Source organism: Oncorhynchus gorbuscha, unplaced genomic scaffold (assembly GCF_021184085.1).
Source record: "Oncorhynchus gorbuscha isolate QuinsamMale2020 ecotype Even-year unplaced genomic scaffold, OgorEven_v1.0 Un_scaffold_550, whole genome shotgun sequence".
NCBI classification, from domain to species: Eukaryota; Metazoa; Chordata; class Actinopteri; order Salmoniformes; family Salmonidae; genus Oncorhynchus; species Oncorhynchus gorbuscha.
In genome coordinates, this window is record NW_025745378.1 from 97,137 (window position 1) to 123,649 (window position 26,513).

General features: G+C 43.9%; 2 protein-coding genes across 2 annotated transcripts; both read left to right on the plus strand.

The window, feature by feature from the left end:
* The first annotated feature begins 413 nt into the window (after positions 1–413).
* Positions 414–15,111, plus strand: LOC124018593 (nanos homolog 3-like). Its single transcript, XM_046333937.1, has 2 exons — positions 414–1,210; positions 14,559–15,111. Exon 1 carries the CDS (start codon positions 555–557, stop codon positions 1,194–1,196), a length of 642 nt encoding a protein of 213 aa, XP_046189893.1. The 5' UTR covers positions 414–554; the 3' UTR covers positions 1,197–1,210; positions 14,559–15,111.
* LOC124018574 lies at positions 12,871–18,607 on the plus strand. Its single transcript, XM_046333908.1, has 2 exons — positions 12,871–13,506; positions 17,543–18,607. The coding sequence occupies exons 1-2, from the start codon at positions 12,871–12,873 to the stop codon at positions 18,074–18,076; spliced, it is 1,170 nt and encodes a 389-aa protein (XP_046189864.1). The 3' UTR covers positions 18,077–18,607.
* Positions 18,608–26,513: the final 7,906 nt, after the last annotated feature.

Sequence of the window (26,513 nt, forward strand, 5' to 3'; positions counted from 1 at the left end):
CTAATGTTTACTGGAATGACTCGATGAGCCAGGAGAAATGCTACAATAACTTAATGGTGGTAGTAGTGAACAGCGAGGAAGTCGAAGCAGTTTTGAATTTTAACAGAGCAAGAAGGCAACCCGCTCAGTGATATTTTATTAAAATAGGCTATTATAAAACATATTATTATAACTAAGAATTCTAATCTAAGTCCTAACTATTTAGACCCTAGAATAGATTAAACAGTTATATTTGAAGTTTTTAATATTGTTGAGGTAAAATTGTATCCCAAATAGTTGATCTTCTAAAATGGCCAATTTAGCTGTTGTCCGTTTGAAACCATTTGATTGGCTGTTGTCGCGTGCCACGGACTCCGCACTGCTGGCGCACGACACCATCTGATTGGCTGCTTTCCAAAACACGGAAAACCCCAAAGATGCATGTTGTCAAGCTTGCCTTTAGTCGAGTTCTCAATGAATTGAACCCATCGCGTTGTTCAGAAGTTCAGACACCGCTTTCTTTATTCTGGCACATCCTGATTGTCAGACACTAGTCTGCTGGGAGTCTGAACGATATGATTTGTCAACTCCAACAGCTACCGCGTTACATGGAGTCCGAAAACAGGAGATTCCAACCGTGGCGGGACTACATGAAGCTAGCGGACGCAGTGCGGGAGATGCAGTTAGGGAACTTCACATCAGAACCGTCAACTGTTGAGGGTCATGACTCCGGGATATGCTCGACCATGGTGGAATTTGAAGAGTTTCCGCCGCGAGTCTGGCTGTTACCGATAACACCTGTGACGACACCACCCCTATGGCACGAAATGGAACCCCTGGATTCCGAAATCGTCCCCTTGCATAAACACGTTGCTTTACGTCCGAGCAGCACCGAGGGTCCCGAGCCCCCTACAGCAGCGTCCAGATCCTCCGCGGGCACCCGGGTCCAGAGGGAGAGAATGAAGGCGACCCGCTCTAAGACACCGGAGGAGGTGTCATCACCTGAGCGCCAGTCCTGCAGCTTCTGCAAACACAACGGGGAGTCTGAGTCTGTGTTTGGGTCCCACAGTCTAAAGGACCAGGATGGGGGCGTGGTGTGCCCGTACCTGCGGCAATATATCTGCCCTCTATGCGGGGCCACCAAGGCCAAAGCCCACACCAAGCGCTTCTGTCCCCGGGTGGAAACCACCTACAACTCGGTCTATGTCAAGTCATAGAAGCGCCAGCTCTGGTCCAGGCCGTTTACTGTGCTACCCTCTAGACCTACTAACATAGTCAACTTGTTGTTGCGAGATGGGTGGGACCAGAGCTAGAGAAGCGCTGGAGAGACTTCAGGCTGTTGTTTTGCAGACTTTCTTGAGCGTCTCTAAGCGCACTGTATGCGGACAATTGTAAGAGGATTTACGAGTGGATATTTAGCTTAGACGCAGTTTGGAACAGGCTGACAAGTTTGTAGACTGTGTAATTTCCTGTTAGTCGTGTGATTTTTATTATTTATTTCCTTGACTTTTTCTCGTGTTTTTTCAACCATTGACGCGTATTTCTGTGTATTTATGACGTGTGATTATTTGCGTGCATTTATTTTCAACACATTTTGGGTTTTAGGTAGTTTTTTTTTACTTTAAAGTGTAAATGTCTCTGTCTGTCTGTGACCAAACTAACTGCGTCTTTACATGTTGCTGTGAGATTTTGTAAAACCTCCCAACCTCTAATACTGTGTCTACTAATAAACCGCCCTTATCAACAAACTCTCACTGCAGAATTCGACGTTTATCCACGTTTCTCCCTGCTACTTTGGGGAGGAAACGGAAGTGTTGTCTTGTTTTGAGACTTGTTTTCCTGACTTTAAAACGACATGCTCTAATCTAACTGTACATCTGCAGGTCTACAGGCCTAAAATAACTATTATAAGAAAATTACTATTGACAAGACAACTGCTATTTTAAGATGTGGTGTGCGCTCTGCACACCACATAAAATAGCAGTTATCTTGTCAATAGTAATACTTTGTATTGCTCATTTACCATGCTAGCTACTATTAAGCACTGTTATACTTGTATTTGAATTACTTTAATAGATCCTAAATTTGCTCTGCATCCCTATTGCTCTACTCTGTTGCTCTACCCTGTTGCTCTACCCTATTGCTCTACCCTGTTGCTCTACCCTATTGCTCTACCCTATTGCTCTACCCTATTGCTCTACCCTATTGCTCTACCCTGTTGCTCTACCCTATTGTTGCTCTACCCTATTGCTCTACCCTCTACCCTATTGCTCTACCCTATTGCTCTACCCTATTGCTCTACCCTGTTGCTCTACCCTGCTCTACCCTATTGCTCTACCCTGTTGCTCTACCCTGTTGCTCTACCCTATTGCTCTACCCTATTGCTCTACCCTATTGCTCTACCCTATTGCTCTACCCTATTGCTCTACCCTGTTGCTCTACCCTATTGCTCTACCCTATTGCTCTACCCTATTGCTCTACCCTATTGCTCTACCCTATTGCTCTACCCTGTTGCTCTACCCTATTGCTCTACTACCCTATTGCTCTACCCTATTGCTCTACCCTATTGCTCTACCCTATTGCTCTACCCTATTGCTCTACCCTATTGCTCTACCCTATTGCTCTACCCTCTACCCTATTGCTCTACCCTATTGCTCTACCCTGTTGCTCTACCCTGTTGCTCTACCCTGTTGCTCTACCCTGTTGCTCTACCCTATTGCTCTACCCTATTGCTCTACCCTATTGCTCTACCCTATTGCTCTACCCCCTGTTGCTCTACCCTGTTGCTCTACCCTGTTGCTCTACCCTATTGCTCTACCCCCTACCCTATTGCTCTACCCTATTGCTCTACCCTATTGCTCTACCCTGTTGCTCTACCCTGTTGCTCTACCCTGTTGCTCTACCCTGTTGCTCTACCCTGTTGCTCTACCCTATTGCTCTACCCTATTGCTCTACCCTATTGCTCTACCCTGTTGCTCTACCCTGTTGCTCTACCCTATTGCTCTACCCTATTGCTCTACCCTATTGCTCTACCCTATTGCTCTACCCTATTGCTCTACCCTGTTGCTCTACCCTGTTGCTCTACCCTGTTGCTCTACCCTGTTGCTCTACCCTATTGCTCTACCCTGTTGCTCTACCCTGTTGCTCTACCCTGTTGCTCTACCCTGTTGCTCTACCCTGTTGCTCTACCCTGTTGCTCTACCCTGTTGCTCTACCCTGTTGCTCTACCCTATTGCTCTACCCTATTGCTCTACCCTGTTGCTCTACCCTGTTGCTCTACCCCCTGTTGCTCTACCCTGTTGCTCTACCCTGTTGCTCTACCCTATTGCTCTACCCTATTGCTCTACCCTATTGCTCTACCCTATTGCTCTACCCTATTGCTCTACCCTATTGCTCTACCCTGTTGCTCTACCCTGTTGCTCTACCCTGTTGCTCTACCCTGTTGCTCTACCCTATTGCTCTACCCTATTGCTCTACCCTATTGCTCTACCCTGTTGCTCTACCCTGTTGCTCTACCCTATTGCTCTACCCTGTTGCTCTACCCTGTTGCTCTACCCTGTTGCTCTACCCTGTTGCTCTACCCTGTTGCTCTACCCTATTGCTCTACCCTATTGCTCTACCCTATTGCTCTACCCTATTGCTCTACCCTATTGCTCTACCCTGTTGAATAGTATGGTTGTTTATTATTATACATGTATTCTATAATAATAACAATAATATCTGCATTGGCGACTCCTGTGGGTCTTAATTATCAGCGAGGTGTCCCTAAAAAGGTGTCCCTTTCTGCACATCATATTTGTCTCAAATATCATTGTTTTTCATAAAAAGTGCCCTACTTTTGATCTGGGGCCATAGGGCTGTGGTGAAAAGTAGTGCACTATATAGGGTTGTGGTCTAAAGTAGTGCACTATATAGGTCTGTGGTCTAAAGTAGTGCACTAAATAGGGCTTTGGTCTAAAGTAGTGCACTATATAGGTCTGTGGTCTAAAGTAGTGCACTAAATAGGTCTGTGGTCTAAGGTAGTGCACTATATAGGACTGTGGTCTAAAGTAGTGCACTAAATAGGTCTGTGGCCTTGGGCTCAGATGTTTTTCATTAAGCCTCGAGGCCTTGGGCTCAGAGATGTTTTTCATTAAGCCTCGAGGCCTTGGGCTCAGAGATGTTTTTCATTAAGCCTCGAGGCCTTGGGCTCAGAGATGTTTTCCATTAAGCCTTGAGGCCTTAGGCTCAGAGATGTTTTTCATTAAGCCTCGAGTCCTTGGGCTCAGATGTTTTTCATTAAGCCTCGAGGCCTTGGGCTCAGATGTTTTCCATTAAGCCTCGAGGCCTTGGGCTCAGAGATGTTTTTCATTAAGCCTCGAGGCCTTGGGCTCAGATGTTTTTCATTAAGCCTCGAGGCCTTGGGCTCAGAGATGTTTTCCATTAAGCCTTGAGGCCTTAGGCTCAGAGATGTTTTCCATTAAGCCTCGAGGCTTTGGGCTCAGAGATGTTTTTCATTAAGCCTCGAGGCTTTGGGCTCAGAGATGTTTTCCATTAAGCCTCGAGGCCTTGGGCTCAGAGATGTTTTCCATTAAGCCTCGAGGCTTTGGGCTCAGATGTTTTCCATTAAGCCTCGAGGCTTTGGGCTCAGAGATGTTTTCCATTAAGCCTCGAGGCTTTGGGCTCAGAGATGTTTTCCATTAAGCCTCGAGGCTTTGGGCTCAGAGATGTTTTCCATTAATCCTCGAGGCCTTGGGCTCAGATGTTTTTCATTAAGCCTCGAGGCTTTGGGCTCAGAGATGCTTTTCATTTGCATCCTTATTCAGACATTGCTCCGCCCACATCAGTTCAATGCATCGAATGGGGTTGGAGTTCAGGGAACACAGGCGTATGTTACCAAACATAACAATGTGCATTTCATAAGTATTCTAAAAAAAGTGTGTATATAAAGTATTAAACGATACTGTAAAACCACAACGATGACATGACCCGTCAAGTAAGTTTTTATAAGTCATCGCGTACAGTGCAGGATAAACCGTCAGAGTAATATGAAGTGGAGGCATGAATTCATGTTCACATTTACAGCTTCATATTCCCGGGCTTTTCATTATTAAGACCTTTAGGCAATATTGTCTGGAGGGGGAAAATCCCAAAACATTCTCTTTTAAAAAGAGTATTATTTATATCACCTCCCCTGTCTGATATCTTGACTTTCTCTATGCCACCAGATCTTACGGTCACGGGAGAAGAGCTGTCAGACTGTACGGCATTACTCAATGACACTGACCCCAATCTCAAATTCACTATGGAATGTGACACTCAACGTGTTCATGACCTCGATATGTGGATTGAGAAATCAAATGGAACCCTGTTGACAACTCTGTATAGAAAAGAAACGGACAGAAATACTGTACTACAGGCGGACAGCTTCCGCGCTGAGACATTTAAAAAGAGGACTTCCGAGAAGCGAGTTTTTCAGTCTGTGCGGTAGCCTAGTGGTTAGAGCGTTGGACTAATAACCGAAAGGTTGCGAGTTCAAACCCCCGAGCTGACAAGGTACACATCTGTCGTTCTGCCCCTGAACAGGCAGTTAACCCACTGTTCCCAGGCCGTCATTGAAAATAAGAATATGTTCTTAACTGACTTGCCTGGTTAAATAAAGGTTAAAAAAAAAATTTAAAAATAAATATGCCACTCCAGACAACCTAGAAAAGGAAGCGGAGGTGCGCAATAGGACTCCAAGGAGCCGCTACTCTCCACGATGTGTGGATGGAGCTTGATTTGGCAATGGGGAAAACACGAGATGGAGTACTATAAATTTGACCCACGAGCTAAATAAAGAACACTGTAATGTTCACCACCACATATACTTTGAACTCGCGCAAAGTGGGAGATGCTGTCAAGACACACATGTTTTATCATCGGACCCAGCTCTGCCAGCTGAATTTAAGAACCCACCACATATTGAATATAAGAGAGGTCGCAATTTACGCATCAAATTGGTCCATGCCAACTGCCAGCCACAAAATAAAGTGAACCAGGCGCTTTTATTCCCTCTTCCGAATGGTAGCTATAAATGCAGAGGCTGCGCACTGTGCATCAGTGCCACGTACCTAGTGGTTCGAGCGTTCGGCCGCTAACCGAAAGGTTGCAAGTTCGAATCCCCGAGCTGACAAGGTACAAATATGTCCTTTTGCCCCTGAACAAGGCAGTTAACCCACTGTTCCTAGGCCGTCATTGAAAATAAGGATTTGTTCATAATTAACTGACATGCCTAGTTAAATCAAATAAATGCCTGTTCATGTTGTGTTGACTTCAAATGACTCTGATGCTTTTTCTTGCACTCTACCCGACGATTTATGAAAACTTACTTCCACGTCCTCGTTGTGGTTTTACAGTCATGTTTAATACCTGTAACGTCCTCGTTGTGGTTCTACAGTCATGTTTAATACCTGTAACGTCCTCGTTGTGGTTCTACAGTCATGTTTAATACCTTTAACGTCCTCGTTGTGGTTCTACAGTCATGTTTAATACCTGTAACGTCCTCGTTGTGGTTCTACAGTCATGTTTAATACCTGTAACGTCCTCGTTGTGGTTCTACAGTCATGTTTAATACCTGTAACGTCCTCGTTGTGGTTCTACAGTCATGTTTAATACCTGTAACGTCCTCGTTGTGGTTCTACAGTCATGTTTAATACCTGTAACGTCCTCGATGTGGTTCTACAGTCATGTTTAATACCTGTAACGTCCTCGTTGTGGTTCTACAGTCATGTTTAATACCTGTAACGTCCTCGTTGTGGTTTTACAGTCATGTTTAATACCTGTAACGTCCTCGTTATGGTTCTACAGTCATGTTTAATACCTGTAACGTCCTCGTTGTGGTTCTACAGTCATGTTTAATACCTGTAACGTCCTCGTTGTGGTTCTACAGTCATGTTTAATACCTGTAACGTCCTCGTTGTGGTTCTACAGTCATGTTTAATACCTGTAACGTCCTCGTTGTGGTTCTACAGTCATGTTTAATACCTTTTATGTACACATTTCATTAGAATACTGATGAAATGCACATTGTTATATGTGGTAACATAAGCCTGTGTTCCCTGAACTCCAACCCCATTCGATGCATTGAACGGATGTGGGCGGAGCAATGTCTAAATAAGGATGCAAATGATAAGCAGCTCTGACGAAGGCCTGGAAGAGCAGTGATACTATCAAGAGCGGTGTGAGGGTTTCTTCTGTCTTCATCTCATACTGGTTAGTTATTAAAGCCACATGTTTCATAGAGAGACGACTGAGATGAGGAGATGTACAATAACCAAAGATTCACCTTAGTGGTCATTTATTTTATAACACATTCTACAAAACACAGTAACTACATACTGTTCCAAACTGATGTCCTCAGCATTAGGAAAGGCAGAGGAGAAGAAAAGAACCCTTAAATGGTATACCCTTAAACCGGGTGGTACCTTTTTTTTATGCCAATAAAGCTACCACCCGGTTACTCAACCCTGCACCTTAGAGGCTGCTGCACTATATACACAGACATGGAATCACTGGCCACTTCAATAATGGAACACTAGTCACTTTAATAATGTTTACATACTGCTTTACTCATATCATATGTATATACTGTATTCTATTTTACTGTATTCTATTCTACTGTATTCTATTCTACTGTATTCTATTTTACTGTATTCTATTCTACTGTATTTTAGTCAATGCCACTCCGACATTGCTCATCCTAATAGTTATATATTTCTTAATTATATTCTTTTACTTTTAGATTTGTGTGTATTGTTGTGAATAGTTCGATACTACTGCACTGCTGGAGCTACTGTAGGAACACAGGCATTTAGTTAGACACTACTGCACTGCTGGAGCTACTGTAGGAACACAGGCATTTAGTTAGACACTACTGCACTGCTGGAGCTACTGTAGGAACACAGGCATTTAGTTAGACACTACTGCACTGCTGGAGCTACTGTAGGAACACAGGCATTTAGTTAGACACTACTGCACTGCTGGAGCTACTGTAGGAACACAGGCATTTAGTTAGACACTACTGCACTGCTGGAGCTACTGTAGGAACACAGGCATTTAGTTAGACACTACTGCACTGCTGGAGCTACTGTAGGAACACAGGCATTTAGTTAGACACTACTGCACTGCTGGAGCTACTGTAGGAACACAGGCATTTAGTTAGACACTACTGCACTGCTGGAGCTACTGTAGGAACACAGGCATTTAGTTAGACACTACTGCACTGCTGGAGCTACTGTAGGAACACAGGCATTTAGTTAGACACTACTGCACTGCTGGAGCTACTGTAGGAACACAGGCATTTAGTTAGACACTACTGCACTGCTGGAGCTACTGTAGGAACACAGGCATTTAGTTAGACACTACTGCACTGCTGGAGCTACTGTAGGAACACAGGCATTTAGTTAGACACTACTGCACTGCTGGAGCTACTGTAGGAACACAGGCATTTAGTTAGACACTACTGCACTGCTGGAGCTACTGTAGGAACACAGGCATTTAGTTAGACACTACTGCACTGCTGGAGCTACTGTAGGAACACAGGCATTTAGTTAGACACTACTGCACTGCTGGAGCTACTGTAGGAACACAGGCATTTAGTTAGACACTACTGCACTGCTGGAGCTACTGTAGGAACACAGGGAACACAGGCATTTAGTTAGTTAGACACTACTGCACTGCTGGAGCTACTGTAGGAACACAGGCATTTAGTTAGACACTACTGCACTGCTGGAGCTACTGTAGGAACACAGGCATTTAGTTAGACACTACTGCACTGCTGGAGCTACTGTAGGAACACAGGCATTTAGTTAGACACTACTGCACTGCTGGAGCTACTGTAGGAACACAGGCATTTAGTTAGACACTACTGCACTGCTGGAGCTACTGTAGGAACACAGGCATTTAGTTAGACACTACTGCACTGCTGGAGCTACTGTAGGAACACAGGCATTTAGTTAGACACTACTGCACTGCTGGAGCTACTGTAGGAACACAGGCATTTAGTTAGACACTACTGCACTGCTGGAGCTACTGTAGGAACACAGGCATTTAGTTAGACACTACTGCACTGCTGGAGCTACTGTAGGAACACAGGCATTTAGTTAGACACTACTGCACTGCTGGAGCTACTGTAGGAACACAGGCATTTAGTTAGACACTACTGCACTGCTGGAGCTACTGTAGGAACACAGGCATTTAGTTAGACACTACTGCACTGCTGGAGCTACTGTAGGAACACAGGCATTTAGTTAGACACTACTGCACTGCTGGAGCTACTGTAGGAACACAGGCATTTAGTTAGACACTACTGCACTGCTGGAGCTACTGTAGGAACACAGGCATTTAGTTAGACACTACTGCACTGCTGGAGCTACTGTAGGAACACAGGCATTTAGTTAGACACTACTGCACTGCTGGAGCTACTGTAGGAACACAGGCATTTAGTTAGACACTACTGCACTGCTGGAGCTACTGTAGGAACACAGGCATTTAGTTAGACACTACTGCACTGCTGGAGCTACTGTAGGAACACAGGCATTTAGTTAGACACTACTGCACTGCTGGAGCTACTGTAGGAACACAGGCATTTAGTTAGACACTACTGCACTGCTGGAGCTACTGTAGGAACACAGGCATTTAGTTAGACACTACTGCACTGCTGGAGCTACTGTAGGAACACAGGCATTTAGTTAGACACTACTGCACTGCTGGAGCTACTGTAGGAACACAGGCATTTAGTTAGACACTACTGCACTGCTGGAGCTACTGTAGGAACACAGGCATTTAGTTAGACACTACTGCACTGCTGGAGCTACTGTAGGAACACAGGCATTTAGTTAGACACTACTGCACTGCTGGAGCTACTGTAGGAACACAGGCATTTAGTTAGACACTACTGCACTGCTGGAGCTACTGTAGGAACACAGGCATTTAGTTAGACACTACTGCACTGCTGGAGCTACTGTAGGAACACAGGCATTTAGTTAGACACTACTGCACTGCTGGAGCTACTGTAGGAACACAGGCATTTAGTTAGACACTACTGCACTGCTGGAGCTACTGTAGGAACACAGGCATTTAGTTAGACACTACTGCACTGCTGGAGCTACTGTAGGAACACAGGCATTTAGTTAGACACTACTGCACTGCTGGAGCTACTGTAGGAACACAGGCATTTAGTTAGACACTACTGCACTGCTGGAGCTACTGTAGGAACACAGGCATTTAGTTAGACACTACTGCACTGCTGGAGCTACTGTAGGAACACAGGCATTTAGTTAGACACTACTGCACTGCTGGAGCTACTGTAGGAACACAGGCATTTAGTTAGACACTACTGCACTGCTGGAGCTACTGTAGGAACACAGGCATTTAGTTAGACACTACTGCACTGCTGGAGCTACTGTAGGAACACAGGCTACACCCACAATAACATCTGCTAAACATGGGAATGTGACACGATGAAACTTGATTTGATTTATAGACCGTCTTTATTATTATAACGTTGTGTCCATATAACTTAACAAACATTCAGTTCTCATCTGGGTTGATACTTTGGATCATTGTTCTCAAACTGATCTGGAGTTTTCAAGTCAAAACATAAATACCGATTAACTTCAAGTGAGCCTCCGCTATGTGAAGACTGTTACCCATGAGCCCTTGGGGGCCGTTGGGATGATGGTTCAGTGTGTTTCCCCAATTTAATTTCCCTTTTGTAGTTGAACTATTTGCACATCATGACAACACTGTATATATACATAATATGACATTTGAAATGTATTTATTCTTTTGAAATGTATTTATTCTTTTGAAATGTATTTATTCTTTTGAAATGTATTTATTCTTTTGAAATGTATTTATTCTTTTGAAATGTTGTGTAATGTTTACTGTTAATTTTGTATTTCACTTGAAACATTGAATTGAGAGAGAGAAGAGATGGAGGAGGGCTTGTTCTCCTCCTCCCCTGTGTTAACTAAGGAGAGTTTCTTATCTATGTGTCCATCTGAGCAGACAGCCATCTAGCCAATCAGAGCTCAGAGATCTGTGGGGCGGATCAGGCTGACTTCTAAAGTTCATTAGGTCAAATGTCATCACTAGGAGAAAGTGGTGAAGCGGTAGAAGGATGGAGGGAGAGGAGGGAAAAGAGACGAAGACTCACTTTAGGTAGGAGAGTTCTCTGATCAGGCCACAGACCAGTTCTGTAGCGTCTTCATGCCCTTCCTCTTTCTCCTCTTCCTCTTTCTCACTAGTTAAGGGGAAGAGAGGGACAGAGAATGGCACCATTCCCTATATAATGCACTACTTTCGACCAGGGCCACATGTGCACTATATGGGGAATAAGGGTTCATGGTAGGCATCAAAACAAGCCAATACAAAGTTATAAAATAGTGTACTAGTTCTAGGAAGATGGATAAATGTATCTGACCAGTAATGTTACTGAAACAATATTAAATATCTAGATCTAGATCAGTGGTTATCGTTGGGTACTGCAGGTGGTATATCTAGATCAGTGGTTATCGCTGGGTACTGCAGGTGGTATATCTAGATCAGTGGTTATCGTTGGGTACTGCAGGTGGTATATCTAGATCAGTGGTTATCGCTGGGTATTGCAGGTGGTATATCTAGATCAGTGGTTATTGCTGGGTACTGCAGGTGGTATATCTAGATCAGTGGTTATCCTTGGGTATTGCAGGTGGTATATCTAGATCAGTGGTTATCGCTGGGTACTGCAGGTGGTATATCTAGATCAGTGGTTATCGTTGGGTACTGCAGGTGGTATATCTAGATCAGTGGATATCGTTGGGTATTGCAGGTGGTATATCTAGATCAGTGGTTATCACTGGGTACTGCAGGTGGTATATCTAGATCAGTGGTTATCGCTGGGTACTGCAGGTGGTATATCTAGATCAGTGGTTATCGCTGGGTACTGCAGGTGGTATATCTAGATCAGTGGTTATCGTTGGGTACTGCAGGTGGTATATCTAGATCAGTGGTTATCGCTGGGTACTGCAGGTGGTATATCTAGATCAGTGGTTATCGCTGGGTAATGCAGGTGGTATATCTAGATCAGTGGTTATCGCTGGGTACTGCAGGTGGTATATCTAGATCAGTGGTTATCGCTGGGTACTGCAAGTGGTCCGCAATTTCTGGGGGGATAAAAAACAACAATCTTCCACAAATAATAACAGTTGAGGTTACTGAGCTCTTCAGTAAGGCCATTCTTTATTTTGTTTTACTTTTTACCCCCTTTTCTCCCCAATTTCGTGACATCCAATTGGTACTTACAGTCTTACCCCATCGCTGCAACTCCAGTACGGACTCCGGAGAGGCGAGGTTCGAGAGCCATGCGTCTTCCGAAACATTACCCGCCAACCTCTCCTTCACCCCCATTCCCTCCACCCATCCCTCCAACACCGCAGTACCAATACTATTACTGGAATGACTCGATGAGCCAGGAGAGATGCTACAATAACTTAATGGTGGCAGCGAGGAAGTCGAAGCAGTTTTGAATTTTAACAGAGAAAGGAGGCGACCCGCTAAGTGATATTTTATTAAAATAGGCTATTATAAAACATCTTATTATAACTAAGAATTATAATCTAAGTCCTAACTATTTAGACCCTAGAATAGATTAAACAGTTATATTTGAAGTTTTTTAATATTGTTGAGGTGTAAAATTGTATCCCAAGTAGTTGATCTTCTAAAATGACCAATTTCGCAGTTGTCCGCTTGAAACCATTTGATTGGCTGTTGTCACCTCCCACCGCCTCCGCACAACACCATTTGATTGGCTGTTCTCCAAAATGCGGACAGGTCAAAAGGTGCGTATTGTCCAACTTGCCTTCAGTTTAGTTCTCAATTCATTGAACCATGGCATCGTTTAGTTATCAACTCCAACACCGACCGAAAATGGAATCCGAAAATAAGAGTTTCCAACTGTGGCGGGACTACATGAAGCTAGCGGACGCAGTGCGGGAGATGAAGTTAGGGAACTTCACATCAGAACCGTCAACCGTTGACGGTCATCACTCCAGTATATGCTCGACCATGGTGGAATTTGAACAGTTCCCGTCGCGAGCCTTGCTGTCACCGATAGCACCGGTGGCGACACCACCTCTACGGCACGAAAAGGAATCCCTGGATTCCAAAATTGTCCCCTTGCGTAAAGACGCTCCTTTACATCCGAGCAGAAGCGCGGGTCCCACGACTCCTACAGCAGCGTCCAGACCCTCCGTGGGGACCCGGGTCCAGAGGGAGAGAAAGAGGGCGACCCGCTCCAAGATGCCGGAGGGAGCGCCATCACCTGAGCGCCAGTCCTGCAGCTTCTGCAAACACAACGGGGAGTCTGAGTCTGTGTTTGGGTCCCACAGTCTAAAGGACCAGGATGGGGGCGTGGTTTGCCCGTACCTGCGACAGTATGTATGTCCTCTCTGCGGGGCCACCGGGGCTCAAGCCCACACCAAGCGCTTCTGTCCCCGGGTGGAAACCACCTACAACTCTGTCTATGTCAAGTGACAGAGTTGTCTATGTCAAGTGGCCGTTTACTGTGCTACCCTCTAGACCTACTAACATAGTCAACTTGTTGTTGCGGGATGTGTGGGACCAGAGCTAGAGAAGCGCTGGAGAGACTTCAGGCTGTTGTTTTGCAGACTTTCTTTAGCGTCTCTAAGCGCACTGAGTGCGGACACTTGTAAGACGATTTAGGTGTGAATATTTAGCTTAAAAGTCGTTTGGAAAAGCCTGACTAGTTTGTAGACTGTGTAATAGCCCGTTTATGGTGTGATTTGATTTATTTATTTACTTTTTCTCGTGTGTTTTCAACGTTTTTCACTTATTTCAATGTATTTATGACGTGTGGTTTTTCATTATTTGCGCGCCCGTGCACTTGTTCTTTAGAACACATTTTGGTTTTGAGTTTTCTGTTTTAACTTTAAAGTGTAAATCTCTCTGTCTGTCTGTGACCAAACTAACTGCGTCTTTACATGTTGGTGTGAGATTTTGTAAAACCTCCCAGCCTCTAATACTGTATCGACGAATAAACCGCCTTTATCAACAAACTCTTCCTGCAGAATTAGACGTATATCCACGTTTCTCCCTGCTACTTTGGGGAGGAAAAAACGGAAGGGTTGTCTTGTTTTGAGACTTGTTTTTCTGACTATTATTTTAAAACTATATGCTCTAATCTAACTGTACATCTGCAGGTCTACAGGCCTAAAATAACTTATAAGAACAATTGCTATTGACATCAAGACAACTTCTGTTTTATGACGTGGTGTGCAGAGCTACTTTTGTGTCATTGTAATTTGCCATGCTAGCTACTATTTTAGTGTTATACTTGTTTTTTTTAAAGATCTAGAAGTGTGGTTTCTTGTTTTTTGTTTGTTTTACTTTTCAACGTGTATGCTACTTAGATTAGAGAAGAAGGCCAAACAAATGATTGATTCATCCAAATCATAGACTGTCCTCTCTGCGGGGCCACCGGGGCTCAAGCGCTTCTGTCCCCGGGTGGAAACCACCTACAACTCGGTCTATGTCAAGTCATAGAAGCGCCAGCTCTGGTCCAGGCCGTTTACTGTGCTACCCTCTAGACCTACTAACATAGTCAACTTGTTGTTGCGGGATGTGTGGGACCAGAGCTAGAGAAGCGCTGGAGAGACTTCAGGCTGTTGTTTTGCAGACTTTCTTTAGCGTCTCTAGCGCACTGAGTGCGGACACTTGTAAGACGATTTAGGTGTGAATATTTAGCTTAAAAATCGTTTGGAATAGCCTGACAAGTTTGTGGACTGTGCATTAGCCTGTTTATCGTGTGATATGTTTTACTTTTTCTCGTGTGGTTCTCACTTATTTCTATGTATTTATGACGTGTGGTTTTATTTGCATACCCGTTCAGTTGTTCTTCACACATTTTGGGTTTGAGTTGTCTGTTTTTACTTTAAAGTGTAAATGTCTCTGTCTGTCTGTGACCAGACTAACTGCGTCTTTACATAATAGTCCGGGTGGCCAGTCTTATGACTCGGGTGTCGGAGCTGGTAAGGAACCTTTTGGACCTAGACTTGGCGCTCTGGTATCTCTTGCAGTGGCATGATGATGACTCCAACCATTTGATGGGTCTCCCTCTCCAATCTAAGCATCATCTTTTGTTTCACAGAGACACGACTGACATGAGGAGATGTACAATAACCAAAGATTCGCCTTAGTGATCATTTATTTTAAAGTAAAGTACTTTAGTGAAAGTACTACTTAAGTATTAAGTAGTTTTTGGGGTATCTGTACTTTACTTGGGCTTACGAGTGGCGCAGCGGTCTAAGGCGCTTGAAGCGTCACTACAGACACCTTGGTTCGAATCCAGGTTGTATCTTAACCGGCCGTTATTGGGCTTCCCATAGGGTATCGCACAATTGGCCCAGCGTCGTCCGGGTTTGGCTGTCATTGTAAATACGAATTTGTTCTTAATTGACATCCCTAATTAAATAAATGATGTCTGAGTATCGGAGTGTCAAATCACATTTTATTTGTCACATACAAATGGGTAGCAGATGTTAATGCGACTACAGTTAAACGAGATGCTTGTAGTGTTCCTGGCTTTCTGTGAATGAATAAAGAACAACCAAAAGGTGCCGTCTGGTTTGCTTTACTTTTTTACTTTTGATACCTAAGTAGCAATTACATTTACTTTAGATACTTAAGTATATTTGAAACCATTTAGGACATTTGTTGTTGCGAGGTGGGTGGGACCGGAGCTAGAGACGCGCTGAAGAGACTGTTCAGGCTGTTGTGTTGGCGACTTCCTTTAGCGTCTCTAACATACTTTATGCGGACAATTGTAAGAGGGTTTAGGGGAGGATATTTAGCTTAGAAGTCGTGTGGAACAGGCTGACTCGTTTTGTAGACTATGATGTGGTGGCAGTTAATCATCAAGCCCTCAATGAGTTGAATCAGCTGAGTTTGTCCGGGGCTTCAACAACAATATGTGCTGTTGGGGGACTGGAGTTGGGAAACACTGATGTAAGGAAACAGACACCGTTTCAATGTTGTCAACAGGCAATCTTTTACTCCCAAATGAACAAACTAAGTAGGGCAGCACAAGACACACAACAAGCTTTCTGGATCAGCCCAGTCCTTAAGGAATGCTCCACAGATGGACAATCATCAAACCATTGTTGTTTTAGGCCCCAGTGACAATATGAGTCTCGGACCCTGAAATGGGCCATTAATCATCACTGTTCTGTAAATCAAGGTTAGTGACCCAACCCTGGCCGTCTCCCGTGAATTGATGTGTGCCCAATTGACTTGAGTGGTTTGCTATTATTCTGTAAATTTATTGTAAATAAATTTTAAATGGTCACTCAAAACCGGTTTAGGCCAATTTGGTTCGCGGTGTGTCCAGCCCCAAAACAGATTCCCGACCATCGCGGACTGAGTTTCAGTATCCTGCCATGTGTCTGTTCAGTCCACTAGTAGAATTATTGTCTGTGACGTAAGTGTGATGATTATTTAGCTTTATTTTACTAGGCAAGGCAGTTAAGAATAAATTCTTACTTTCAATGACGGCCTAGTGGGTTAACTGTCTGTTCAGGGACAGAACGACAGCTTGGGGATTCGAACTTGCACCCTTTCAGTTACTAGTCCGACGCTCTAACCACTAGGCTACCCTGTCGCCTTGAATGAGCTTCAAATTTAGAATTACAAGTCGGCAGCAGAGAAAATGTTGTTGGCAATCTATTGGTTAATTAATTGTTCCAACTTGAAAATAACTTAAACACAATCATATCGGAGTTACGACTTCAAATGTTCTAGTGTCCCAGGAGAATATGAAGCCAACATAATACAGCATTCAAGTGCTTGTCGGTGCTAGGAAAGGGAACTCTAGTAAAGGGAACTCAGGTCACCTTAATAATGGAACATGAATCACTTTAATAATGGAACATGAATTACTTTAATAATGGAACATGAATCACTTTAATAATGGAACATGAATCACTTTAATAATGGAACATGAATCACTTTAATAATGGAACATGAATCACTTTAATAATGGAACATGAATCACTTTAATAATGGAACATGAATCACTTTAATAATGGAACATGAATCACTTTAATAATGGAACATGAATCACTTTAATAATGGAACATGAATCACTTTAATAATGGAACACTTTAATAATGGAACTCTAGTCACTTTAATAATGGAACACTTTAATAATGGAACATTAATAACTTTAATAATGGAACATGAATCACTTTAATAATGGAACATGAATCACTTTAATAATGGAACTCTAGTCACTTTAATAATGGAACTCTAGTCACTTTAATAATGGAACATGAATCACTTTAATAATAGAACATGAATCACTTTAATAATGGAACATGAATCACATTAATAATGGAACATTAATCACTTTAATAATGGAACATGAATCACTTTAATAATGGAACATGAATCACTTCAATAATGGAACTCCAGTCACTTTAATAATGGAACTCTAGTCACTTTAATAATGGAACATGAATCACTTTAATAATGGAACATGAATCAGTTAGGGAACTTCACATCAGAACCGTCAACTGTTGAGGGTCATGACTCCGGGATATGCTCGACCATGGTGGAATTTGAAGAGTTTCCGCCGCGAGTCTGGCTGTTACCGATAACACCTGTGACGACACCACCCCTATGGCACGAAATGGAACCCCTGGATTCCGAAATCGTCCCCTTGCATAAACACGTTGCTTTACGTCCGAGCAGCACCGAGGGTCCCGAGCCCCCTACAGCAGCGTCCAGATCCTCCGCGGGCACCCGGGTCCAGAGGGAGAGAATGAAGGCGACCCGCTCTAAGACACCGGAGGAGGTGTCATCACCTGAGCGCCAGTCCTGCAGCTTCTGCAAACACAACGGGGAGTCTGAGTCTGTGTTTGGGTCCCACAGTCTAAAGGACCAGGATGGGGGCGTGGTGTGCCCGTACCTGCGGCAATATATCTGCCCTCTATGCGGGGCCACCAAGGCCAAAGCCCACACCAAGCGCTTCTGTCCCCGGGTGGAAACCACCTACAACTCGGTCTATGTCAAGTCATAGAAGCGCCAGCTCTGGTCCAGGCCGTTTACTGTGCTACCCTCTAGACCTACTAACATAGTCAACTTGTTGTTGCGAGATGGGTGGGACCAGAGCTAGAGAAGCGCTGGAGAGACTTCAGGCTGTTGTTTTGCAGACTTTCTTGAGCGTCTCTAAGCGCACTGTATGCGGACAATTGTAAGAGGATTTACGAGTGGATATTTAGCTTAGACGCAGTTTGGAACAGGCTGACAAGTTTGTAGACTGTGTAATTTCCTGTTAGTCGTGTGATTTTTATTATTTATTTCCTTGACTTTTTCTCGTGTTTTTTCAACCATTGACGCGTATTTCTGTGTATTTATGACGTGTGATTATTTGCGTGCATTTATTTTCAACACATTTTGGGTTTTAGGTAGTTTTTTTTTACTTTAAAGTGTAAATGTCTCTGTCTGTCTGTGACCAAACTAACTGCGTCTTTACATGTTGCTGTGAGATTTTGTAAAACCTCCCAACCTCTAATACTGTGTCTACTAATAAACCGCCCTTATCAACAAACTCTCACTGCAGAATTCGACGTTTATCCACGTTTCTCCCTGCTACTTTGGGGAGGAAACGGAAGTGTTGTCTTGTTTTGAGACTTGTTTTCCTGACTTTAAAACGACATGCTCTAATCTAACTGTACATCTGCAGGTCTACAGGCCTAAAATAACTATTATAAGAAAATTACTATTGACAAGACAACTGCTATTTTAAGATGTGGTGTGCGCTCTACCCTGTTGCTCTACCCTATTGCTCTACCCTATTGCTCTACCCTATTGCTCTACTCTGTTGCTCTACCCTGTTGCTCTACCCTATTGCTCTACCCTGTTGCTCTACCCTATTGCTCTACCCTATTGCTCTACCCTATTGCTCTACCCTATTGCTCTACCCTGTTGCTCTACCCTGTTGCTCTACCCTATTGCTCTACCCTATTTCTCTACCCTATTGCTCTACCCTATTGCTCTACCCTGTTGCTCTACCCTGTTGCTCTACCCTGTTGCTCTACCCTGTTGCTCTACCCTGTTGCTCTACCCTGTTGCTCTACCCTATTGCTCTACCCTATTGCTCTACCCTGTTGCTCTACCCTATTGCTCTACCCTATTGCTCTACCCTATTGCTCTACCCTATTGCTCTACCCTATTGCTCTACCCTATTGCTCTACCCTGTTGCTCTACCCTGTTGCTCTACCCTATTGCTCTACCCTATTGCTCTACCCTATTGCTCTACCCTGTTGCTCTACCCTATTGCTCTACCCTATTGCTCTACCCTATTGCTCTACCCTATTGCTCTACCCTATTGCTCTACCCTATTGCTCTACCCTGTTGCTCTACCCTGTTGCTCTACCCTATTGCTCTACCCTATTGCTCTACCCTATTGCTCTACCCTATTGCTCTACCCTATTGCTCTACCCTATTGCTCTACCCTATTGCTCTACCCTGTTGCTCTACCCTATTGCTCTACCCTATTGCTCTACTCTGTTGCTCTACCCTGTTGCTCTACCCTATTGCTCTACCCTGTTGCTCTACCCTATTGCTCTACCCTATTGCTCTACCCTATTGCTCTACCCTATTGCTCTACCCTGTTGCTCTACCCTGTTGCTCTACCCTGTTGCTCTACCCTATTGCTCTACCCTATTTCTCTACCCTATTGCTCTACCCTATTGCTCTACCCTGTTGCTCTACCCTGTTGCTCTACCCTGTTGCTCTACCCTGTTGCTCTACCCTGTTGCTCTACCCTGTTGCTCTACCCTATTGCTCTACCCTATTGCTCTACCCTATTACTCTACCCTATTGCTCTACCCTGTTGCTCTACCCTATTGCTCTACCCTATTGCTCTACCCTATTGCTCTACCCTATTGCTCTACCCTATTGCTCTACCCTGTTGCTCTACCCTATTGCTCTACCCTGTTGCTCTACCCTGTTGCTCTACCCTGTTGCTCTACCCTATTGCTCTACCCTGTTGCTCTACCCTGTTGCTCTACCCTGTTGCTCTACCCTGTTGCTCTACCCTGTTGCTCTACCCTATTGCTCTACCCTGTTGCTCTACCCTGTTGCTCTACCCTATTGCTCTACCCTATTGCTCTACCCTATTGCTCTACCCTATTGCTCTACCCTGTTGCTCTACCCTGTTGCTCTACCCTGTTGCTCTACCCTGTTGCTCTACCCTGTTGCTCTACCCTATTGCTCTACCCTATTGCTCTACCCTATTGCTCTACCCTATTGCTCTACCCTATTGCTCTACCCTATTGCTCTACCCTGTTGCTCTACCCTGTTGCTCTACCCTGTTGCTCTACCCTGTTGCTCTACCCTGTTGCTCTACCCTATTGCTCTACCCTGTTGCTCTACCCTATTGCTCTACCCTATTGCTCTACCCTATTGCTCTACCCTATTGCTCTACCCTGTTGCTCTACCCTGTTGCTCTACCCTATTGCTCTACCCTGTTGCTCTACCCTGTTGCTCTACCCTGTTGCTCTACCCTGTTGCTCTACCCTGTTGCTCTACCCTATTGCTCTACCCTATTGCTCTACCCTATTGCTCTACCCTATTGCTCTACCCTGTTGAATAGTATGGTTGTTTATTATTATACATGTATTCTATAATAATAACAATAATATCTGCATTGGCGACTCCTGTGGGTCTTAATTATCAGCGAGGTGTCCCTAAAAAGGTGTCCCTTTCTGCACATCATATTTGTCTCAAATATCATTGTTTTTCATAAAAAGTGCCCTACTTTTGATCTGGGGCCATAGGGCTGTGGTGAAAAGTAGTGCACTATATAGGGTTGTGGTCTAAAGTAGTGCACTATATAGGTCTGTGGTCTAAAGTAGTGCACTAAATAGGGCTTTGGTCTAAAGTAGTGCACTATATAGGTCTGTGGTCTAAAGTAGTGCACTAAATAGGTCTGTGGTCTAAGGTAGTGCACTATATAGGACTGTGGTCTAAAGTAGTGCACTAAATAGGTCTGTGGCCTTGGGCTCAGATGTTTTTCATTAAGCCTCGAGGCCTTGGGCTCAGAGATGTTTTTCATTAAGCCTCGAGGCCTTGGGCTCAGAGATGTTTTTCATTAAGCCTCGAGGCCTTGGGCTCAGAGATGTTTTCCATTAAGCCTTGAGGCCTTAGGCTCAGAGATGTTTTTCATTAAGCCTCGAGTCCTTGGGCTCAGATGTTTTTCATTAAGCCTCGAGGCCTTGGGCTCAGATGTTTTCCATTAAGCCTCGAGGCCTTGGGCTCAGAGATGTTTTTCATTAAGCCTCGAGGCCTTGGGCTCAGAGATGTTTTTCATTAAGCCTCGAGGCCTTGGGCTCAGAGATGTTTTCCATTAAGCCTTGAGGCCTTAGGCTCAGAGATGTTTTCCATTAAGCCTCGAGGCTTTGGGCTCAGAGATGTTTTTCATTAAGCCTCGAGGCTTTGGGCTCAGAGATGTTTTCCATTAAGCCTCGAGGCCTTGGGCTCAGAGATGTTTTCCATTAAGCCTCGAGGCTTTGGGCTCAGATGTTTTCCATTAAGCCTCGAGGCTTTGGGCTCAGAGATGTTTTCCATTAAGCCTCGAGGCTTTGGGCTCAGAGATGTTTTCCATTAAGCCTCGAGGCTTTGGGCTCAGAGATGTTTTCCATTAATCCTCGAGGCCTTGGGCTCAGATGTTTTTCATTAAGCCTCGAGGCTTTGGGCTCAGAGATGCTTTTCATTTGCATCCTTATTCAGACATTGCTCCGCCCACATCAGTTCAATGCATCGAATGGGGTTGGAGTTCAGGGAACACAGGCGTATGTTACCAAACATAACAATGTGCATTTCATAAGTATTCTAAAAAAAGTGTGTATATAAAGTATTAAACGATACTGTAAAACCACAACGATGACATGACCCGTCAAGTAAGTTTTTATAAGTCATCGCGTACAGTGCAGGATAAACCGTCAGAGTAATATGAAGTGGAGGCATGAATTCATGTTCACATTTACAGCTTCATATTCCCGGGCTTTTCATTACTAAGACCTTTAGGCAATATTGTCTGGAGGGGGAAAATCCCAAAACATTCTCTTTTAAAAAGAGTATTATTTATATCACCTCCCCTGTCTGATATCTTGACTTTCTCTATGCCACCAGATCTTACGGTCACGGGAGAAGAGCTGTCAGACTGTACGGCATTACTCAATGACACTGACCCCAATCTCAAATTCACTATGGAATGTGACACTCAACGTGTTCATGACCTCGATATGTGGATTGAGAAATCAAATGGAACCCTGTTGACAACTCTGTATAGAAAAGAAACGGACAGAAATACTCTACTACAGGCGGACAGCTTCCACGCTGAGACATTTAAAAAGAGGACTTCCAAGAAGCGAGTTTTTCAGTCTGTGCGGTATAGGCCACTCCGGACAACCTAGAAAAGGAAGCGGAGGTGCGCAATAGGACTCTAAGGAGCCGCTACTCTCCACGATGTGTGGATGGAGCTTGATTTGGCAATGGGGAAAACACGAGATGGAGTACTATAAATTTGACCCACGAGCTAAATAAAGAACACTGTAATGTTCACCACCACATATACTTTGAACTCGCGCAAAGTGGGAGATGCTGTCAAGACACACATGTTTTATCATCGGACCCAGCTCTGCCAGCTGAATTTAAGAACCCACCACATATTGAATAAAAGAGAGGTCGCAATTTACGCAACAAATTGGTCCATGCCAACTGCCAGCCACAAAATAAAGTGAACCAGGCGCTTTTATTCCCTCTTCCGAATGGTAGCTATAAATGCAGAGGCTGCGCACTGTGCATCAGTGCCACGTACCTAGTGGTTCGAGCGTTCGGCCACTAACCGAAAGGTTGCAAGTTCGAATCCCCGAGCTGACAAGGTACAAATATGTCCTTTTGCCCCTGAACAAGGCAGTTAACCCACTGTTCCTAGGCCGTCATTGAAAATAAGGATTTGTTCATAATTAACTGACATGCCTAGTTAAATCAAATAAATGCCTGTTCATGTTGTGTTGACTTCAAATGACTCTGATGCTTTTTCTTGCACTCTACCCGACGATTTATGAAAACTTACTTCCACGTCCTCGTTGTGGTTTTACAGTCATGTTTAATACCTTTAACGTCCTCGTTGTGGTTCTACAGTCATGTTTAATACCTGTAACGTCCTCGTTATGGTTCTACAGTCATGTTTAATACCTTTAACGTCCTCGTTGTGGTTCTACAGTCATGTTTAATACCTTTAACGTCCTCGTTGTGGTTCTACAGTCATGTTTAATACCTGTAACGTCCTCGTTGTGGTTCTACAGTCATGTTTAATACCTTTAACGTCCTCGTTGTGGTTCTACAGTCATGTTTAATACCTGTAACGTCCTCGTTGTGGTTCTACAGTCATGTTTAATACCTGTAACGTCCTCGTTGTGGTTCTACAGTCATGTTTAATACCTGTAACGTCCTCGTTGTGGTTCTACAGTCATGTTTAATACCTGTAACGTCCTCGTTGTGGTTCTACAGTCATGTTTAATACCTTTAACGTCCTCGTTGTGGTTCTACAGTCATGTTTAATACCTGTAACGTCCTCGTTGTGGTTTTACAGTCATGTTTAATACCTGTAACGTCCTCGTTGTGGTTCTACAGTCATGTTTAATACCTTTAACGTCCTCGTTGTGGTTTTAGTCATGTTTAATACCTGTAACGTCCTCGTTGTGGTTCTACAGTCATGTTTAATACCTGTAACGTCCTCGTTGTGGTTCTACAGTCATGTTTAATACCTGTAACGTCCTCGTTGTGGTTCTACAGTCATGTTTAATACCTGTAACGTCCTCGTTGTGGTTCTACAGTCATGTTTAATACCTGTAACGTCCTCGTTGTGGTTCTACAGTCATGTTTAATACCTGTTTTATGTACACATTTCATTAGAATACTGATGAAATGCACATTGTTTATATGTGGTAACATAAGCCTGTGTTCCCTGAACTCCAACCCCATTCGATGCATTGAACGGATGTGGGCGGAGCAATGTCTAAATAAGGATGCAAATGATAAGCAGCTCTGACGAAGGCCTGGAAGAGCAGTGATACTATCAAGAGCGGTGTGAGGGTTTCTTCTGTCTTCTTCATCTCATACTGGTTAGTTATTAAAGCCGCATGTTTCATAGAGACACGACTGAGATGAGGAGATGTACAATAACCAAAGATTCACCTTCGTGGTCATTTATTTTATAACACATTCTACAAAACACAGTAACTACATACTGTTCCAAACTGATGTCCTCAGGCAGAGGAGAAGAAAAGAGCCCTTAAATGGTAGTATGTTTAAACCGGGTGGTACCATTTCATTAGAATTTATGCCAATAAAGCTACCACCCGGTTACTCAACCCTGCACCTTAGAGGCTGCTGCACTATATACACAGACATGGAATCACTGGCCACTTCAATAATGGAACACTAGTCACTTTAATAATGTTTACATACTGCTTTACTCATATCATATGTATATACTGTATTCTATTCTACTGTATTCTATTCTACTGTATTCTATTTTTACTGTATTCTATTCTACTGTATTTTAGTCAATGCCACTCCGACATTGCTCATCCTAATAGTTATATATTTCTTAATTATATTCTTTTACTTTTAGATTTGTGTGTATTGTTGTGAATAGTTGATACTACTGCACTGCTGGAGCTACTGTAGGAACACAGGCATTTAGTTAGACACTACTGCACTGCTGGAGCTACTGTAGGAACACAGGCATTTAGTTAGACACTACTGCACTGCTGGAGCTATTTTACTGAACACAGGCATTTAGTTAGACACTACTGCACTGCTGGAGCTACTTAGGAACACAGGCATTTTGTTAGACACTACTGCACTGCTGGAGCTACTGTAGGAACACAGGCATTTAGTTAGACACTACTGCACTGCTGGAGCTACTGTAGGAACACAGGCATTTAGTTAGACACTACTGCACTGCTGGAGCTACTGTAGGAACACAGGCATTTATTTAGACACTACTGCACTGCTGGAGCTACTGTAGGAACACAGGCATTTAGTTAGACACTACTGCACTGCTGGAGCTACTGTAGGAACACAGGCATTTAGTTAGACACTACTGCACTGCTGGAGCTACTGTAGGAACACAGGCATTTAGTTAGACACTACTGCACTGCTGGAGCTACTGTAGGAACACAGGCATTTAGTTAGACACTACTGCACTGCTGGAGCTACTGTAGGAACACAGGCATTTAGTTAGACACTACTGCACTGCTGGAGCTACTGTAGGAACACAGGCATTTAGTTAGACACTACTGCACTGCTGGAGCTACTGTAGGAACACAGGCATTTAGTTAGACACTACTGCACTGCTGGAGCTACTGTAGGAACACAGGCATTTAGTTAGACACTACTGCACTGCTGGAGCTACTGTAGGAACACAGGCATTTAGTTAGACACTACTGCACTGCTGGAGCTACTGTAGGAACACAGGCATTTAGTTAGACACTACTGCACTGCTGGAGCTACTGTAGGAACACAGGCATTTAGTTAGACACTACTGCACTGCTGGAGCTACTGTAGGAACACAAGCATTTAGTTAGACACTACTGCACTGCTGGAGCTACTGTAGGAACACAGGCATTTAGTTAGACACTACTGCACTGCTGGAGCTACTGTAGGAACACAGGCATTTAGTTAGACACTACTGCACTGCTGGAGCTACTGTAGGAACACAGGCATTTAGTTAGACACTACTGCACTGCTGGAGCTACTGTAGGAACACAGGCATTTAGTTAGACACTACTGCACTGCTGGAGCTACTGTAGGAACACAGGCATTTAGTTAGACACTACTGCACTGCTGGAGCTACTGTAGGAACACAGGCATTTAGTTAGACACTACTGCACTGCTGGAGCTACTGTAGGAACACAGGCATTTAGTTAGACACTACTGCACTGCTGGAGCTACTGTAGGAACACAGGCATTTAGTTAGACACTACTGCACTGCTGGAGCTACTGTAGGAACACAGGCATTTAGTTAGACACTACTGCACTGCTGGAGCTACTGTAGGAACACAGGCATTTAGTTAGACACTACTGCACTGCTGGAGCTACTGTAGGAACACAGGCATTTAGTTAGACACTACTGCACTGCTGGAGCTACTGTAGGAACACAGGCATTTAGTTAGACACTACTGCACTGCTGGAGCTACTGTAGGAACACAGGCATTTAGTTAGACACTACTGCACTGCTGGAGCTACTGTAGGAACACAGGCATTTAGTTAGACACTACTGCACTGCTGGAGCTACTGTAGGAACACAGGCATTTCACTACACCCACAATAACATCTGCTAAACATGGGAATGTGACACGATGAAACTTGATTTGATTTATAGACCGTCTTTATTATTATAACGTTGTGTCCATATAACTTGACAAACATTCAGTTCT